Source organism: Polypterus senegalus, chromosome 5, assembly GCF_016835505.1.
Source record: "Polypterus senegalus isolate Bchr_013 chromosome 5, ASM1683550v1, whole genome shotgun sequence".
Lineage (NCBI taxonomy): Eukaryota > Metazoa > Chordata > Cladistia > Polypteriformes > Polypteridae > Polypterus > Polypterus senegalus.
The window spans coordinates 150,649,199-150,669,099 of record NC_053158.1 but is presented as its reverse complement, the minus strand read 5'-3'; the positions used below and the strand labels follow the sequence as shown (position 1 = coordinate 150,669,099).

Below are 19,901 nucleotides of genomic sequence, written 5' to 3'. Positions count from 1 at the left end.
CTGGACAGAAGTGGTAGCTTACAGTTTTCTTGTGTAGGTACACTGAGATGCATCATGCAGTTCTCTCTTAATTTTATTTCGACAGCGTGGATCTGAATGTGGTGCTAACACCTCAGCTCCAGTAGCCAGTAGCTTTTTACCTTCTGCCTGCATGTCTATATGCATCCTTGTAAATTCCTTTTCCTTGGATGTATTTATTTCAATTATTTCTTCATTACATGGGAGGTTTACAGGCACCTGTTCTACTTTGTTTTTAAAGGACCCAGTGCTGTAATCTAGTTTTTAGTTTTTTTTAAACTTGAAGTCATAATATGAGGAATAAAATTAAAAGTAATTAAATAATAAGCAGTGGAGGAATGTTTAAAGATTTCACTATTTTGAATTACATTTTCAACGTCAATACTGAAAGTAAAATTGACATGACTTTTTTTTTTAATTGTGATTAATTTGCAGCAACAGCTCTCTCATAAAGTGAAGCCACTATTGGGGGGACTTGCTGACACTGTGTGCTTCATCAAGCTTGTATTCACAGCATGAAGATTTGAGATGAGAGATTCTAAGATCAATAACTGCATTAAACACCACCATGGAATTGTTTAAGAGCTCCCACATACTGTTTTGAAGAAAAGTGAGCAATAAAATTCAATCATTATTTCGAACAACTTTCTAAAGACTCATTGTGGGAAAAATAGTAAGAGCCAGACATATGTATCTACGTGTAGACTTCTAGGTCCTTTTCATAAGGTGCAAACCCCTCATTGTATACTCTTACTTCTTATATGTAATACTTTATATATCTTATAGCTCAATCTGATCTTGACAGATGATAATTTAGAGAAGGAAAGCTCTCCATAAGTACTGCTTTATGGCAATGTGGGTAAAGGCAAAATCCTCTTGTAAAACAACAATGACATTTATTTCTATACCACATTTTTATACAAAGAATGTACCTTAGAGGGTATAACAGGTGTCAAAGAAATATGGAATGAAAAAAACAAAACAAATAAAATAAAAAGCGAAAGAATGAATAAATGCCACACCAAAAAGAGTACCATGTTTCCCCGAAAATTAGACCGGGTCTTATATTAATTTTTGCACTAGGGCTTATTTTCAGGGGATATCTTATATTTATTCATTTACAAAAATACACATTTATCCAAATATAGTTATGTCATCTTCTTCCAGAATATCATCATAACTCTCCACATTCAAACCCTGAATTCCAGCCTGAATTACTTGCTACTCCAGCCGCTTTTAGGATCCTCCAGTATATATGTGCATGCTTTGATGTCAACATGCAAATGTGTTCATGTTGCTTTTATATTAAAGCGTTGCATATTCCCCAAAGTAATGACACGATATATGTTAAAATTCTCACATACCATCTTCTGTGCCGTCTTTTTTTTTTTTTTTGCACCTTTACAATACTGTCATAATGTACAGTGGTGTATTTAAGCCACAAAGAAAAATAAATAAGGACATAATGAAAATATCTATTTTGTGATTAAAGCGCAAATTTTGGCTTTAACCTTGAAATGTCCACTTTAACCTGGTAGTTTATCATTAAAGACCGTTGTAAACATCATCTTAAAACTGACCCAGTTGTTAAATCGGTACGCACTTCTGGGGCTTTCTCCTGACCTGACAGCAGCTTCAAGCAGCAATAGATCACCACACAGAACACATTACATTTATAATATTCCAGCTCTCTGCACATTTAGAATTCTTAGATTTATACTTGATATCACTTTCATGATAAAATGCATTAAATTATGTATGTTACATTTACAGATAAATCGTTAACTTTGTTTAAATAATGAATACTCTTAATAGTTACACATATGGGGTGGCACGGTGGCAGAGCGGTAGCACTGCTGTCTCGTAGGGAGTCCCGTCCCTTGTGATCCCTGCCTGGAGTTTGCATGTTTTTCTGGTTGGGTTTCCACAGTGTGCTCAGTTTTCCATCCATAGACATGAAGGTTTGGGGATTTGGTGAAGCTACAATGACACTAATTTATGTGAGTGCTTGTGTTCACATTGCGATGAGCCGATGCCCCATCCAGAGATTTTGTTTCCATCTTGCGCCGATGCTGCTGGAATGGATAAACTGATGGATGTAATCATTAAACATCCTTCTCATAGATATTGTGGCAAGGTGTCCTCGGAATTTAATAGATGTTTTGGGCACACGCATTGCATCACGTGAAGTATAAACCTGGCCTTAGGTGCCTTACTTTTCAGCTGACAATCTTGACTAGGGCTTATTTTTGGGGTAGTGTTTATATTACAGAGCAGCCTGAAAATCATGCTAGGACTTATTTCTGGAGTAGATCTTATTTTCAGGGAAACACAGTAGATAAGAGTTAATCAATATATACTTACATAACACATACAGTATATGCAAGTAATGGAAAAAGTACTTAAATACACACTAACACTGAAGTATTTCAATCATGTCAACAGAAAAACAAAAAAATTTTAAAGTGAGTTAAAATTATGTTCAGAGAGTTAATGAATCTTACACAGAAATCCAAAGCTAGAATTCATTCCCTAGATTTAGTACTAGTAGTACATGTAGCAATAGTACATCACTGCCATCTTGGCAAAATAAAACCATAAACCATTCTGCTTTGGATTAGCTGGGGTATCGATGAGACCAGTGTTTCCCAAACCTTGGTCCTGGGGACACACTATGGCTGCAGGATTTTGTTCCAACCAGATTCCTAATCAGTGACAACACCTGATAACACTGATCTCATTTAATTAGCTGTTATTATTTTTCTTTTATTCTACATTCAGAAAAGCACAGCAGCATGATTTGTACATTTATAAGACATTTAGAAATATTTCTGCTTTTGCTATAGATTTAAATGGTTAACTCTCTTTTGTTAATTTCATTATATTTTGCCCTTTCGCTGTGCAGTTTTTCCCCGTTCGTTGTATCTTAATAATGACAATTAAAAACGAGCAGAGCAGACACCCAGGCAAACAACATTGAATAGTAAAAGGCTGCTACTTTAGCGTCAGACCCACTAATTAGTAAATAATGGATTAATTAAACAATTAGAACACCTAGAAAAGTAGAATGAAAATCAAGATGAAAATATTGTTAAAAAGAAAAAAATACATTATTCCCATATAACTGCTTGGTACATTTTAATATATATATTGTGGACTGTGCCCGGCAGTTTATCCCGGCCAAGTCCCCCAAGCTGCCAGATGGAGCCCTCCCTGCAGTATGGAGGTGCCCTGAAGAACAGCAGGGAGTCATGGACTTTGTAGTTTTTATCCTCAGACCTGCTGGATACCACAGGGGCCGCAAGAGGGAGCTGCAGGGAGGACCGAAGACTTCTTTTTGCCCTATGCCCCGGAAGTCTTCCAAGTCACATGAGCGGAAGGGATGATGTACTTCCAGGGTGAAAAAAGGTCAGGAACTAAAGGATTAAAATAAAAGGATTGTGGGAGCTCCTAGACGGCGAGCTGAGCTGGGTGGTAGGAGGGCCACGCGTCTGGGAGTGGAGGATCGATTTATTGATTGTGTTTGTTTATGAATAGTATGGAGTGGAGGGTGCTTAGTGCACATTATTATAATAAAAAGAATAATTGTAGCACTTTTACCAGGTGTTTGGCGTGGTACCTGAGGGTCCAAGGGAGCGCTAGTGCCCCCAACTGCGACACTGGCATAGTCGGCAGGATTCTCTGGCCGTCTGTTGGCAGAGGACCTGAAATTAAAAATATTGTGTATGGAGACGACCCTAAGAAGGTCCTGCTCGAACGTCCGAAGTTAGAAACACTACCCTCTACAGGGAGTGCTGCAACAAGAGACCTCCTTCAACATCAGTACGCCATGGGGAAAAAATCTGGGAGGAAGAATGAGGCCCAAGGAAACAGGCCCTAGATGATGCCGCAAGTACGTGGACCTACCTGACGGGAAGTGAAGAAGACCGGGCAATGACTGAAGCTGAAAGGGCCCGTTCGTTACGGCAGCAGGAAGGCCGGCAGACATCGGACACGCTGGACTGCGTAAGTGGACTGGGAAAACGTCCTTTAAATATAGAGGTATGTGCCGGAAAAACGCCCGATGCGCCAGGAAGTTATTATTCCTATTTTTCAGAAGCCTGTCTTTTCGTTTCCGACAACGAGTCAGAGAAGTACTTCCCACCCAGGCAAGATGGCCGCTATGACGAAGAGGCTAGCCCATCTAGGAGTCAAAAACGGGGAATCCTATTCGACGAAGAGAATAATGTGACCTATCTCGGAGCAGGCTGGGAACTTCTAAAGGGCTACAGTCGATCATATGACTAGGAGGATAACCTTCCATTCGCCGAAAGTGGGCACGTGATTTCCCCAAACGGATTATGGGAAGGAGAAGGCCGACAACAGTTCAGAGGTGAGGTCAGTATTTCCCCGATGGAATCGAGCTCCCTGAAGGGGAAGGGGGAAGCAGGCGAAGCAGCGCCAGTTATACTGGAAGGTAAAGAGGGACGGGATGTGATTGATCGGTCCACTGATAAAATAGAAAAGGCGGATCACAGTCGGCATGTGGCGCCACCCTGGCCCTCTAAAATAAGAAACTCCAATTTCCAAGAGCCTTTGCAAGACCCAGCCGAGCACGTGCCAGGAGCGGACATGCTGACTGGCTCCTGGCCGAAAGGTAAGGTGAATAATGATAGTAGCCTGCCTTTGGCCGAAATAAATGACATTGTGGGACTGCGGGATCTCGAGAAACTGCTCGAGCCCGTATATGCTTTTTTACAGACATTGGCGGACGTCAAGAAACAGGTGGAAGAGTTGGGAGCGACGGCCGAAGCGCGCTGAAAAGGATACAAGATTATCTACAGCGTTTTGGTCGAGAGGCTCCCGTCATGATTGATGCGGTTGTACAGGTGAATGGGACCGGTACCGTACAGTATAAAGGGACGCAGTGCGAACTGGCTCCGCGGCTAATAAGTAGCGGGTGCCAAGTCACTGCAAACCCAACAAGGGAATGTTATGTGATGACCGAAGGAGGGGAGGAAGTGCCGATTGGAACGGAACAGCTGAAAAGTGCTGTCTCTTGCGACGATGCAGTGCTAAGATGCCACCTCCAGCTATAAATAAATTAAAGGGCATGAAAACAGTGAATGGGGTCTCTCTCTCCCATAGAGAGACTCAAACTATAGAAAAGCCGAAGAATAAAAAGGAGATCCCTAAAATAAAACGGGGGTCTCCTGACAAGTTGGATAAGGGATTGGAAAATGTAAGAGCGGCCAATAATCCCGTCCCAGTGGAGAGATGGATTGAGCCAGGAGTACGGAGGTGCTTCCAGTGTCACGGAGATGGGCGACCAGGAGGACAGCAGATCTGCTATAGCTGTCGTCGGAGGAGCCATGTGTGGCGATGCTGTCCTTGGAGGACAGGGGATCAGAGGGATGCCCGTTATAACGTTCCCCCAAGGTTCTCCAGGGAGGCTAGATAACATAACCAAGGCCCGACTTACGGATCCTCCTGGAGGAAGATGTCCCTCGTGGGGCTGGACGCTCAAAATCATAATTTTTCGCTGGGGGGAAGTATTGTGGACTGTGCCCGGCAGTTTATCTTGGCCAAGTCCCCCAAGCCTCCAGATGGAGCCCTCCCTGCAGTATGGAGGTGCCCCGAAGACCAGCAGGGAGTCATGGACTTTGTAGTTTTTATCCTCAGCCCTGCTGGATACCACAGGGGCCGCAAGAGGGAGCTGCAGGAAGGACCGAAGACTTCTTTTTGCCCTATACCCTGGAAGGCTTCCAAGTCACATGAGTGAAAGGGATGATGTACTTCCGGGGCGAAAAAAGAAATTTTATCTGACCCGGAAGTGATAGGGAATTATGGACTGAAGGATGAGAAACACTTCCGGGTCAGGAGCTATAAAAGGATTGTGGGAGCTCCTAGACGGTGAGCTGAGCTGCGTGGTAGGAGGGCAACGCGTCTGGGAGTGGAGGATTGATTTATTGGTTTATTGATTGTGTTTGTTTATGAATAGTGTGAAGTGGAGGGTGCTTAGTGCACATTATTATAATAAAAGTTCAAGGAAGTGCTAGTGCCCCCAACTGCGACAATATACTGTATATATATATATATATATATATATATATATACTGTATATATAACCAAACTTAGTTTTCTAATTTGTATTTTGTTCCCAAAACACAGAACTTGAGAAATAACACATTTAATTAGCCCAGGAGTCCAATTAAAAACAGAAGCTGGTTGGAACAAAACCTGCAGCCACAGTGTGCCCCCAGCACCGAGTTTGGGAAACACTGGACTAGACATGCAATTTGACTATTAGCTAAAATGAAAGAATTAATTACATACAAAATCTGCACATTAATGACATAAATTTTGTTATATTTGTCTAATTTTATAAATTAACCCTTTTTAACAATTAATATTAAACAAAGGAAACTGTAGAATGAAAATATTAGAACAGTCTGATCCGAGATCCAAGCCAAGATTTGAAAGTCCCTAATGTCCTCCTCTTTACCAGACTACTTGTTAATGTTTTCCATGTGTCCATGGTTCTTTGTGTGAAGAAAACTTTTTTTGCTTTTAACAAGTTTCCAAGTGAGTCCCTGTGTTCTTGGTGAAGAATTCATTTTAAAGTAACAGCTGTGACGCACTATATTAATTCCCTTCAAAATATCAAACACTATAATTATGTCATTTCTAAATTCTTGTTTCTTTAAACTGAAAAAGTTCAACTTCCTTCATTTTTACTCATAGCTCACACTTCACAATCCTGGAATCACCCTAGCTGCCTTCCTTGGACGTTGACTAGTGCTGAAATGTCTTTTTTGTATTTTGTAGCCTAAAACTGCACACAGTACTCCAGATCAAACCTCAGTAGTGCATTATATAGCTTAATCTTGACTTGCAATCCACACACTGTGTTATGTAGCCTAACTCTAGGCCTGTATGTTTCAAACTTCCCGTTGTGTATTTAAACATAATATTTTTCTTGACATTTGATGTTTAATCGTTTTCTTAATAATTCCTTTCACTAATTTACCAGTAATGCCTGTCAAACTTTACTGGCCTATAGTTACTTGCATTTAGTCCCATCATCCTTTTTATATAACAACAAAACATTTCCTAGCTTCCAGTCCTTAAAATTTTCCAAATGTGCAATAATTTTCAAAAAAATATGCATCACAGGTTTATATATACATACTCACTAACCTACGTAAGCACTCCTGAATAAGTGGTATTTTGTCTCAGGGATGTGCTAAGTTTCAACCTATTTAATCTAAGCAGTACTCCTCTTTCCCTTTCTCTACAATTTCCAAATCACAAACTTCATTCTTAGTAGTACATGTTACTGCAGGGAAGTTAGTGACATTTTCACAGATTACACTAGTAAGTCTAGAACATTTACTATTTCACTGTTTGAATATTTTCATTAGTTTGGTGTTACTGTATCTTGTGCACCTCACCATCATTTTACTAGTACAATAGTAAAAGCATTTCTTTGGGATCTCTTTCAATTTTTCTACAGTATTGTTGTCTAACTTCCTTTAAGCTTACTTAATATGCTTTATCCATTTCACCTTCTTTTTTAGCTCCTGTCACACACGTGCGCATGGGAGGCAGCTAAAAGGCTCAAAAGACAGTAATTCCTTGCCAAACCAACGGATGGCAGAGTGCACTAATCCTTGCACTTTTCCACCGATAGACCGATCACAGTAAATACTGCTTGGGTTTGATGATGTCACTTCTGGCTGGACCCGAGAACGTCACTACCAGTTCTGGCACCCGAGGACATCACTTCAGGTTCCGGGCCTGAGGACGTCACTTCTGGTTCCTTTCTGATGACATCATTTCCCGTTTCCCTCTATACAACCGATGTCTTTGCCTGTTTGCTTTGTTCTTGTTCTGGACTGAAATCTGTAACACTGAACCACATCTTTCACTTATTTTGGCAGCCAAATTCAAGTATACAGGTGGCTGCCCCCAAACCTCTTTCCGTGTTATGTGGAACTATCAACTGTGGAGTTTTCTTTAATTTCCTACTGCTCCTTATTTTAGAGATTCATTTGTACATCATTGTACATAAAAAGTTCTTAAACCTGTCCCACAGTTCTAAGTTTCTAAAAATGTACTTTATTGTATAATTTGAATATCATTCTTCTACAGAAACATACCATGTGACAGTTGAAAAAACCAAGGAAAACTGCAATAAAATGTAATATAAAAATCTTTTTAAAGTTCTTAATCAAAAGTGTCAATTCCAAATGGCATTTTGTATTTCTTAATAGTGAGTAAGAATTTGAATTCTAGTAAAAGTCTAGATTGTACATTTTCTGTTTGAATTTCTAAAAAATAAATATTTACTCTTGTAGTCTCCATGCATTGAAGAGACAGGGAAAGCATTTCCCCTCACAGTGTGCTCTCCCAGTATGAGCCTCTGGACAAGAAATGAATTAACTCAGAGAATAAAAAGTGTAACTGAGGATGCAGGGCATTCAGCACTAAACTGCAGTGTAGAATGTAACAGATGCCATTTTGTTATGTAGCCTCTGGGTGGAAGTATAATTTAAATTTATAACGCAAGACAGGGACTGTTGATGAAATTGTTACTGAAGGGGTTAGACAGTGAGAATCGGGGCATGGATCTAATTTGGAAAGGTTTATGACAGCAGATAAAAGATTTACAAACAATTCTAAGCCATCCAATTGCAATAGGATATTCTTCGTGGTGTTGGTCCTGATGTGTTAATGAGTAATGCAAAAAGACAAGAACTGAGGTGAGGGTATGTAAAATGTACACTGTATCATTTTTTTTCTTAACTGGAGCAATAAAGCACCTAAAAGGAACATTTCATATCACACAAACGTTTTCTAAAACTTTGTTTCAAATGAAAGTAACAAAATATTGACATCAAATTTGAAAATTGTGTGATGTTTTCAGGAATCTAGTGGCAAGTCAAGATGCCATGAAAGTAATTGCTGTTTCCATCTATGCACCCATTAATTGTTTATGTGTGGTTCCTGCATTTTATGAGAATATTGTTTAGAAGGCCCTGATGTAGCTGAATTTGGTTGTAGTAAAAGCAGTAGTTAGGGACTTTGTTTCCACAGGTGGTAACCTCAGGCAATGAAACAGCCTACTTACTAGAATCAAACGACAACAGTAGTGTGTCACCATCTGGGTTTCTCCCAAGTATGTAACACCACCACCGTGACCTGAGAGAGGGACACTGCCACTAACTGTGTAGTCTTTCTTTTCCTCTACAGTGCGGAGAAATCACCAGTGAGGGTTGTTTACTTCTCCCTTCTGCTCACAGGACCTTAATAGCACAGCTCAGTGGTTCCCAAACTCAGTCCTGGGGACTCACGGTGGCTGCAAGTTTTTGTTCCAATCAGATTCACAATCAGTGATAATAATCAATAACAACTGATCTCATTTAATTAGCTGGTCTTTTTTACTCTTCTCTTATTCTACATTCAGAAAAACACAACAGTGTGTTTTTTACATTTATAAGACATTTAGAAATATTTCTATTTTTTTCTAAAGCTATAAATGCTTAACTCTCTTTTGCTGTTTTCCTATTATTTTCCGCTTTTCCTGTGTAGTTTGCTCCCTTCATTTATACCTAATAGTGACAATTAACAACCAGCATAGCAGACACCCAGGATGATAAAAGCAGCAACGACTTCAGTGTCAGCCCCGCTAATTAGTAAATAATTAATTAAATAACCAGAACACCTAGAAAAGCAGACTGAAAATTAGGTTGGAAATACTGACTAAAAAAAATATATTCCCCACATAACTGCTTATTACATTTTTACATTGACTCCAAAACACAGAAACTGGGAAATAATGACTCACTTAATTAGGCTAAGAGTCCAGTGAAAAACGGAAGTTGGTTGGAACAAAAACCTGCAGCCACAGTGGGTCCCCAGGACCGAGTTTGGGAACCACTGGCCAAGCTGCTTGAAAGGAGGTGTCACTTATTGACTAGACAGCGAATGAGATGCAGCTCCAGAAAACCAAAGAAAAGCACTTGAAGAACCATTGATGGGCAGTGCCCTTGTTTGTTAGAGAGGGAGACATTTTTGTTTGTACTTGCATAAACAAAGTTTATTTTTCATTTTTGCAAGTAAATTGGGAAAGCTGGGTTGACGCCCCAACATTTATCTAATCGTTTGACCTGTCATTACCTCACACAAGTGTTATTAATTAAGTTCCTCTGTGCCACATTATTATTTTAAGCATATTTTGTTTTGAGTTATTACGATGTAATAACATCATTTTGTTTATATTTCTGCAACCATTTTGTTTCTGTAGTTTCACCACTGGTGTCACTATTTTGTGCTTTTCATTGGCAACAGTATCTCAGTTGCTACCATGTGGCTTATGGAAATGCAGAGCTTGATGTCAGTGCATATAAAACTTAGTCATTTGCATTCAAGCTTCTGGATAATTTCTTATAAAGACTAACAAACAAGTTTCTTTTTTTGTTTAAGGGTTCTGACTTTTTGAATGCAGTTTAATTTTGGTTAGTGTTTTTGGCTTTGCCATTTTGGCTATCCAACTTTTGGTTGTGACCATTATATATATATATATATATATATATATATATATATATATATATATATATATATATATATATTTTGTGGTCCCCGGCGGGGCTCCAGACCGTGAGGGGGCGTCCGTCCTGGTTCTGTTGGGGACCACGGGTGGAGGGCTTGGAAGCCCAGCCCTGTAGGGACCCGTGGCCACCGCCAGGCGGCGCCCCAGTGCCTAATTGTCCCTGGAGCCCAGCACTTCCGCCACACCAGGAAGTGCTGGGGGGAAGACTTTATGTGGCGCCCGGAGAGCTGCCAGGGGGACAGCCGACACTTCCGCCACGCTGGGGCGTGGCTAAGGAGGGAATGCCGGGAACACCTGGGGCTCATCCGGGAGCATTATATAAGGGGCCGCCTCCCTTCAGTCAGAGGCGGAAGTCGGGTGGAAGAGGACTGAGCGAGAGGAAGGACTGGAGGCGGCCAGGAGAAAAGAGGCACAGGACTGTGTGGCCTGGACTTGGGGAAATCGGTGCTGAAGGCACTGGGGTTGTGAGTGCACGTATTTATAGTTGTAAATAGTGTAAATAAATAGTGTGTGGGTTGAAAATATGTTGTCCGTCTGTGTGTGTCCGGGCCAGCATTCGCAGTGGCTAAGCCGGCAGGATGCTCCGCCTGGTGCAAGGCGGGGACCTGTGTTCATAACAAAAAAGTCTGTGAACAGCCCAGCGCAAGAGACAAAGATTGAACTCTTTGGTGTGAATGCCAGGCGTCATGTTTGGAGAAAACCAGGCACTGCTCATCACCAAGTTAATACCATCCCTACGGTGAAACATGGTGGTGGCAGAATCATGCTGTGGGGATGTTTTTCAGCGGCAGAAACTGGGAGACTAGTCAGGATAAAGGAAAAGATGACTGCAGCAATGTACAGAGACATCATGGATGAAAACCTGCTCCAGAGTGCTCTTGAACTTGACGACGGTTCTTTCAGCAGGACAACAACCCTAAGCTCACGGCCAAGATATCAAAGGGGTGGCTTCAGGACAACTCTGTAAATGTCCTTGAGTGGCCCAGCCAAAGCCCAGACTTGAATCCAATTGAACATCTCTGGAGAGATCTTAAAATGGCTGTGAACCTACGCTTCCCATCCAACCTGATGCAGCTTGAGAGGTGCTGCAAAGAGGAATGGGCGAAACTGGCCAAGGATAGGTGTGCCAAGCTTGTGGCATCAGCTTTCAAAAAGATTTGAGGCTGTAATTGCTGCCAAAGGTGCATCGACAGAGTATTGAGCAAAGGCTGTGAATACTTATGTACAACAAAGTAAGTAAACTTAAGTAAACTTTTTTCACATTGTCATTATGGGGTGTTGTGTGTAGAATTCTGAGGAAAAAAATGAATTTAATCCATTTTGGAATAAGGCTGTAACATAACAAAATTTGGAAAAAGTGATGTGCTGTGAATACTGCTGTGAATACTTTATATATATATATATATATATATATATATATATATATATATATATATATATATATATATATATAGAATCCACCAAAAGGTATGGCCAAGCAAGTGGAAAGGCTTACTATGTTTATTTAACCGTCTTCTCCTAACTCGGGAACCACTTTCAAAATTAGGGTGAATACAGACCTGTGGTTACAAGGTGTATTGGAGATATTAAGGGAACATTATCGGTTAGTTATTGAGGGGTTTTATAAGCAATTACTGGTACCTGATGAGCTAGCACAGGCCAAGGCCATTTCTATGGCTCGTAAGAAGTATAGGGGAAAACTTACGAATTCTTCTCTTGTTTCCTTTAGGCAGCATATATAAATATATATATATATATATATAAAATATATATATATATATATATATAGTGGTCTATAGCCGGCTTGTCATCCCGGCCAATATCCCCAGGCCGCCAGATGGAGCTCTCCCTGCAGCTTGGAGGTACCCTGTATACCAGCAGGGAATCATGGTTTATGGAGTTTTCCCCTACAAACCTGCTGGATACCCCAGAGGCCAACAGAGGATGCTGCAGGGAGGCCCAGAGAGTCACATGTGCCCTATAACCCGGAAGTGCGTCATAGGCAAAGCGACAGCAAAAGTGACGTGTTTCCGGGGTGAAGAAGAAGACTTTTTATCTGACCCAGAAGTGATAAGGAATCACATGGACTGGGAATTGGGAACACTTCCGGGTCAGGGAATATAAAAGCACTCTGGGAACTCCAGACGACGAGCTGAGCTGGGTGGAAGGGTGGCAACGCGTCTGGGAGTGGTGGAGTGGAGGGTGCTTGTGCACTGCATTTGTCCAAATAATGAAAATTATTGGACTTTTACCTGGTGTCTGACGTCTTGGACAAGGGTTCAAGGGAGCGTTAGCGCCCCCTATCTGTCACAGTTGCATAGTCGGCAGGATTCTCTGGCCGTCCTTTTGGCAGAGGACATGTTAAAAAAAATTCTGTGGGCAGAGAACCCCGAGAAGATGACGTACAGACATTCAGCAACAATGCCAGGACCCACGAGCTTCCCATCCGTCATGGGAAAGAAGAAGCTGAAGCCAAGCAACTGCACCAGTGGTGAAGTTCCACTCACCATGGCCAAAATCCGGGAGGGATTACAGAGCGGCTGCGCAGCACGGGAGAAGCCTCCGGAGGAAGATAAAAACACCGAGGTATGTGCTGGCGTGTATGACGAAAACATTTTTAAAATATCTCATTTAGTACCGTGCACATACCTCAGAGAACGTCATCCGGAGGCTCTGCGGGAGGCAAACAACTCTTCCGAAGACGGCAGTGTGCTCTCAGTCGAGCTGGTGGGGAAAACAAGGGACTTCCGCATGTTGGGTGCTGGCAAGGGACACGTTATCCAATTCGTTGCATTGTGGGAAGGAGAAGGCCTGCATCCCGTTGTTTCTACCTTTGCCCGCAAGAAGACGGACTCGGACATTCTGAAGGGAAAGGGGGAGGCGAACGAAGCACCGCTCACCCTGCAAGAAGGTAAGGAGGGCCTGGAATTGGCTGATCAGTCTGTCGATAAATTAATAAAGACAGACCACAGTCCGCCAGGCAACCCGGTCCTTGGACACAAAGAACTCCAAATCCCAGGTAACCTTGCGAGACCCGTCAGAGGACGTGCCGACAGCGGGTGTGCTCATTGGCTCCCGGCTGGTAGGTATGGCAAATGAGAAAGTAAGCCTTATACATCATTGTGTATTTGTGTGAATTTAATAAGTACTGTGGAGAGGAGGGTGCTTGTGCACTGTATTTGTCCAAATAAAGAAGATTATTGGACTTTTACCTGGTGTCTGATGTCTTGGACAAGGGTTCAAGGGAGCGATAGCGACCCCTATCTGTCACAATATATATGCAGTAGATGCGATTTCCCGGTCCTAATCATACACTTGTTCAGTATCAAATAAGAGGACTGCCTATTTTTGATTCCTTGGAAATTCACAGGTCTTGCTCGTCATACACTAACTACATTAAGACAACACTGTGTAGGCAAAGAAGTGCATTTACAAAAGGAAAGGAAAGGAAAACCTACTTTTAAAAACTTGTGTGCTGTTTAAATACTGTACTGTTGTTTTTGTTCTTTTATATAGTGTGTGTGTGTTGCTCATTTCTTGATGATTAATTTATTTAAATAACTAACAGAGTGGCAAGTATAAGTAAGAATTCCAGTTTTTTGTTGCAACAAGGTGAATTAGAGCAACTGAACCTATAGCCTTACAACTTGTGCACCATAGTCCTAAAACCAATGTTAGACACAGCTAATTGCAGACGAAACCTCAGTGGGACATTATCCATCAAATAAAACAGAAAAACAAAAACGAAGCATACGCCACTCTTTTCTTTTTGATATATGCCGTATCTTCCCAATCTTTCAACATGCTGTTTTACTTTCCTCCAGATTCTCTATATAAATCTTAATATGAATTTATACTAAATATAATAAGTAAATTCTCAATTTATTTAGGTTTAGAGGAACTAGAGCCTTCCCTTGGCAGCACCAAACACAAAGCAGAAAACAAAATAGGGCAAAGTATTATTCCATCATAGGGTATACATGGATCATCACTCTCACTGAGGCTAATTCTTAGTAGCAATTTCACTCAAACTGCATGTATTTTTGGAAACTTCAAGAATCCAACAGAAAACCCATGCATACATCAAAAAAATATGCAGATTCCACAAAGACAACAACCAGGCATTATATTCAGGATGCCTGATCTGAGAGGCAGACTGTTCCAGAATGCTGCCCATTACAATTTATACAAACAAAAATTAGGCTATGTGCTGGTGCAATGGTCATTGCTTTTGTCACACAGATTTATAGTCCCTTTTAAATCCCATCCCAGAAACTGTCTGTGTGTGCTTTGTACATTCTCTCTGTCTGCTTGGATTCTTCCTTAGTATTCTGGTTTTCCTCCCACATCCAAAAATGTGGATGCTTGGGTAACTGGTGAAGGTGAATTGGTCTGGTAAATTGGTTTCCTGCAAAGGACTAATATACTGTTTTCCTGCCTTGTGCCTTTTGTTCCCAGGATAGGTTCATGATCCTGAATTAAACAAGTTTCATGAAGAATGGATGAAGAAAGAAAAATATATACTTTGAAAATTTACTAATTATTTTTTATATTCATTGAAAGGCAGCTTAATGGCAAATTTTCTTACATTCAAAAAACTAAAGATTAACTGGTAACTCTAAATTGACACTGTGTGAATATATGCATACTGTAAGAGCGCCCTTATTTACTCCAGCACTTTTACTTGGTTTAAATGAGCTAGTCAATGTTGTATTGATTCTATATTGATTTTTATCATATTACAAGGGTATATGAAGAAAATTGTATTTCTATGGAACCTTTCCATGGCAAACACTATACAGAAACACTTTACAAATATAAAGCCTAAACTTGCATTTGTCAAATGACTTGTTCAAGGTTGCAAAACTGAGTATCGACCCTGAAACCTTACAGTTTTAGTCTTAATCCCTTAAACACCTGGCCACCCTCTTTGTCTGTCTCTTTAGCAGCACTTTATGTAATGGAATGGCACTGTGTCATTTTTTAATCCAAATTAAAGCAATTATTTTTTTGTTATTGTATTGTACAGAGATAGCCATAGATTGTCTTCTGTAACTTATTGAAAGTTACAAATGAATAGTGTGCTGAAATGCTATTCCTGTTTATACTGATTAATAAGAATCTTAATATACTCTGTATGTCTGGTCATAATGTAAAGTGACCAGCATAATCCAGAAATTGTGAGATGAAGGGTTTTCATCTAAATTAGATGCACCACTTCAATAAAATGATATACTTTGGATGTTTCCTTCTGCTCACTTAGGGAATGAAATCCGCTCTGCAAACTGCCTGTGATAATGTGTTCTTTTCAATAGGAAACACAACACTGGCATATTACCTAGCACTTTTTATGCTTCTGTGCACAATAGTCAGTTCAACATCAGTGCATTGTAAGATATTAAGACTTAGTGTGGATTAGCAGGATTTTTTTTTCTCACTGCATAAGAGGGAGATAACCAAGTGCAGTAATAAATACTGTGTAGTCCATTTTAATCCATATGGTCATTACAGTTTTGAGACCTAAACATCTATACTAATAAAAGGCAAAGCCCTCACTGACTGACTGACTCACTGACTTACTGACTCATCACTAATTCTCCAACTTCCCATGTAGGTAGAAGGCTGAAATCTGGCAGGCTCATTCCTTACAGCTTACGGTCATAACTGGAACCTACTTATGTACATATATACGGCCATAGCCTGCAGCTCGGTCACCGTGTAAGTCGGAGTTGCGTCCCTCATGTTCACGCCTCCCATGTAATTGAGTGCCTGCCCAAATAAGGCCGTCTGTCGGCAGCAATCCAATAGACACGCTGCCACTAAATATTCACGGGTGAAGGACTGTGCTTATGCAAACGAAGATGGGATAGTCAGGGATAGACTAGTGTTTGGCACAAACTCAGCGAAAGTGCGAGAGAAACTTTTAAATGCTGGGTCTTAGCTAACATTAAATAAAGCCGTGGACATGGCAAGATCGCACGGGATAGCACAAGCACAGTTGAGAACCATCAATGCATTTACTCCAAGCAGCTCACGTGAACTGACTGTGAACGCCATACGCTGAGAACAAGGATGAGCTCCAAAGAGCACTGAACAAAAATGGCAGCAATCCAATAGACACTCTGCTGCTAAATATTCATTGGTGAAGGACTGTGCTTATGCAAACAAAGATGAAATAGTCAGGGATAGACTAGTGTTTGGCACAAACACAGCGAAAGTGAGAGAGAAACTTTTAAGTGCCGGGTCTTAGCTAACATTAAATAAAGCCGCGGACATGGCAAGATCGCACGAGATAGCACAGCTGACAACCTTCGATGCATGTACTCCGAGCGGTTCACGTGAAATGACTGTGAACGCAGTACGCAGAGAACAAGGAAGAGCTCCAAAGAGCACTGAACAAAAAACGCATTACACAATTGAGAAGGCAGCAAAAGAATATAAAGCGAGTGACGCATACAAGCATATTCATAAGTGCAGCTACTGCGGAAACAAAGCCCAGTGTAAACCTTAAGTTTAAATTAGGTTCATAGACACGCTGCTGCTGGTGTTTGTCATGCCTAAGACGAATACGATATTCGCGAGATACAAGTTTAAAGAGAAAACGCAGGGTATAAACGAGACTTTTGATCACTTTGTAACGGAGTTAAAATTGCTGTAACAGAGTTAAAATTGCTGGTGAAGGACTGTGCTTATGCAAACGAATAGGAAAGCAAGGTGTAAAGCTTAACTTTAAATTAGGTTCATAGACACGCTGCTGCTGGTGTTTGTCATGCCTAAGACGAATACGATATTCGTGAGATACAAGTTTAATGAGAGGACGCAGGGTATAAACGAGACTTTTCATCCCTTTGTAACGGAGTTAAAATTGCTGGTGAAGGACTGTGCTTATGCAAACGAAAATGAGATGGTCAGGGATAGAATAGTGTTTGGCACAAACTCAGCAAAAGTGCGAGAGAAACGTTTAAGTGCCGGGTCTGAGCTAACATTAAATAAAGCCGTGGACATCGCAACATCGCAGAAACCTGTTATCTTTACAACGGTTGACAAACACGGAATATAACTTGAACAAAACACATCCTCCAAATACGAACCTGATTGAAAGAAATAATGATAATCAAATCCTTGATGACAGCAACACTCATAACAGTCACAAAACAATTACATTGACAATCATGTTACGTTATTTTTAAAATGTTTCCTTTTCTTTTTCATAACTTCTTTAACACACTACTTCTCCGCTGCAAAGCGCGGGTATTTTGCTAGTCATTAATAAAACCATATAGTAAAATGTTACACCCAGTAATGACCTGTAGGTGAATAGTGTGCCTTACAGTTTTGGAAAACGTGCATACCAGTAATATTAAAATATGGCATCTCCGAATATGCACTGCTGTTCTTTAGCCTTAAAAGTACATAAGACTAAGAAAACATACCTTCGATTTAATTGCTCCATTTGCTGGACTGACCCAGACCGGCGCATACCATCTGGAGTTGCTGCTGTTGTAGGTCTTTGCCATGTGGTCGTCCTGTTGATATGATCCACATAAAACACCCTGCCATGGCTGTCAATCCTGGCTTCCCAATCTTAAATAGATATTGCAAAGACAAACATATCAGTAAGAAGGCACATTATTTTATTCATTTGTAATTGTTTCTTTATTACAGAAGAAAGAAAAAGCCTTACTGTTTTCTACATTAAAACTAAACTGCATAAATAAAGCAGGAAAGGATCAAGATATAAAGCCTGCAAAAAATTTGCCATTGGAGGCAAATAATCTGGATATATTACCTTCATACTCTGACATGGTCTGCCTAACAGTGTGAGGGATGCTTCATTGTCCAAGCATTTGTATCGAGGCTAAACATTCTTTAGTGTTCTCTCAATAGAGGTGCTGGCATGGTTGATCATCAATGATAAAAAACTGTCAAATACCTGTCTACGTTATTATCTTGTGTATCACCACTAAAGGTTGTTATTAACTGTTTTCTATGGTCTTTCTATTATCGATATCTTCTTGTCTCACTGCGTACAAGTTCTGCTTTACATCTCCTGCATAACAATGGGTGGAAGCTAAAGGAATCAGTATCAACATCATCACACCATTTTATGAAGTAACTAGAATTATGATCCTTAGTGAACTTAGCAGTACTTTGTATAATTTCTATACATTGTCTACGTGGCCTGCTGAATATTGTTTTAAGCTATTCCATAAGACCATGTAACCACAGAGGTATGTTTTCCCTAGAAACTATCCATCCATCCATTAACCAACCCGCTATATCCTAACTCTAGTGTTACGAGGGTCTGCTGGAGCCTATCCCAGCCAACACAGGGAGCAAGGCAGGAAACAAACCTCGGGCAGGGCACCAGTCCACCGCAGGGGGCACAAACACACACACCAAACACACACTAGGGATAATTTAGGATCGTCAATGCACCTAACCTGAATGTCTTTGGACTGTGGGAGGAAACCGGAGCGCCCGGAGGAAACCCATGCAGACACGGGGAGAACATGCAAACTCCACACAGGGAGGACCTGAGGAGCGAACCCAGGTCTCCTTACTGCAAGTCAGCAGCACTACTACTGTGCCACTGTGCTGTCCTCCCTAGCAACTAGTTTAACATTTTTCGCACACCTTGTAAAAATATATATATATAAAAAAAAATGTAATAAAAAAACCCTAGGACAGTCACCATCACGAGATTAAAAATGGGAACAATGAGAAGTAAACCCAGAACCACTCAAACCACTCCCTCCTACTCCAACACAAAAGTACAGAATAGATATAGTTAAAGAGAAAAAAAAAAACAGAAACAATGTGGGAATATTTAAAGAAATTACACAGAAAGGGAAAAGTACATATACTGCACATATCTACAAATTTAAATTCATTTCTCCCCACCGAAGTCAGGTTCACGAAAGATACAGAATTTTATGTCAGATGGATTTATTATTTCCACTCTGCAATGAGGTTGATGGTACTGATTGAGGATTTGTTAATCTGACATGTAGAAAGTTACACATGGAATAGTTTGTTGTCACATATATGCAATTGGGAGACAGTTTATGGGGTCAAATAACTATGTTCCAGCCATACTGGGGTCTCCTCTTTTACCCACAGAACAACTGAAGAGCCAGCCCAATAATCACGTCCAGCTAAAGGACACCTTATGATCTTGTGACACCCCTCAGGGTCCCACCTCTAGATGATGTCACTTCCTGCTGTTTCATTTTATATATATATATATATATATATATATATATATATATATATATATATATATATA

General features: G+C 40.6%; 1 protein-coding gene across 1 annotated transcript in view; it reads right to left on the bottom strand.

Annotated features, from left to right (window-relative positions):
- Positions 1-19,901, bottom strand: part of LOC120529580 (E3 ubiquitin-protein ligase HECW1-like) — a 471,213-nt gene that overhangs the window by 124,093 nt on the left and 327,219 nt on the right. Inside the window, exon 12 of the mRNA XM_039753493.1 lies at positions 18,046-18,196. Coding sequence (XP_039609427.1) covers positions 18,046-18,196 — 151 coding nt within the window. The remainder of the gene's footprint in view (positions 1-18,045; positions 18,197-19,901) is intronic.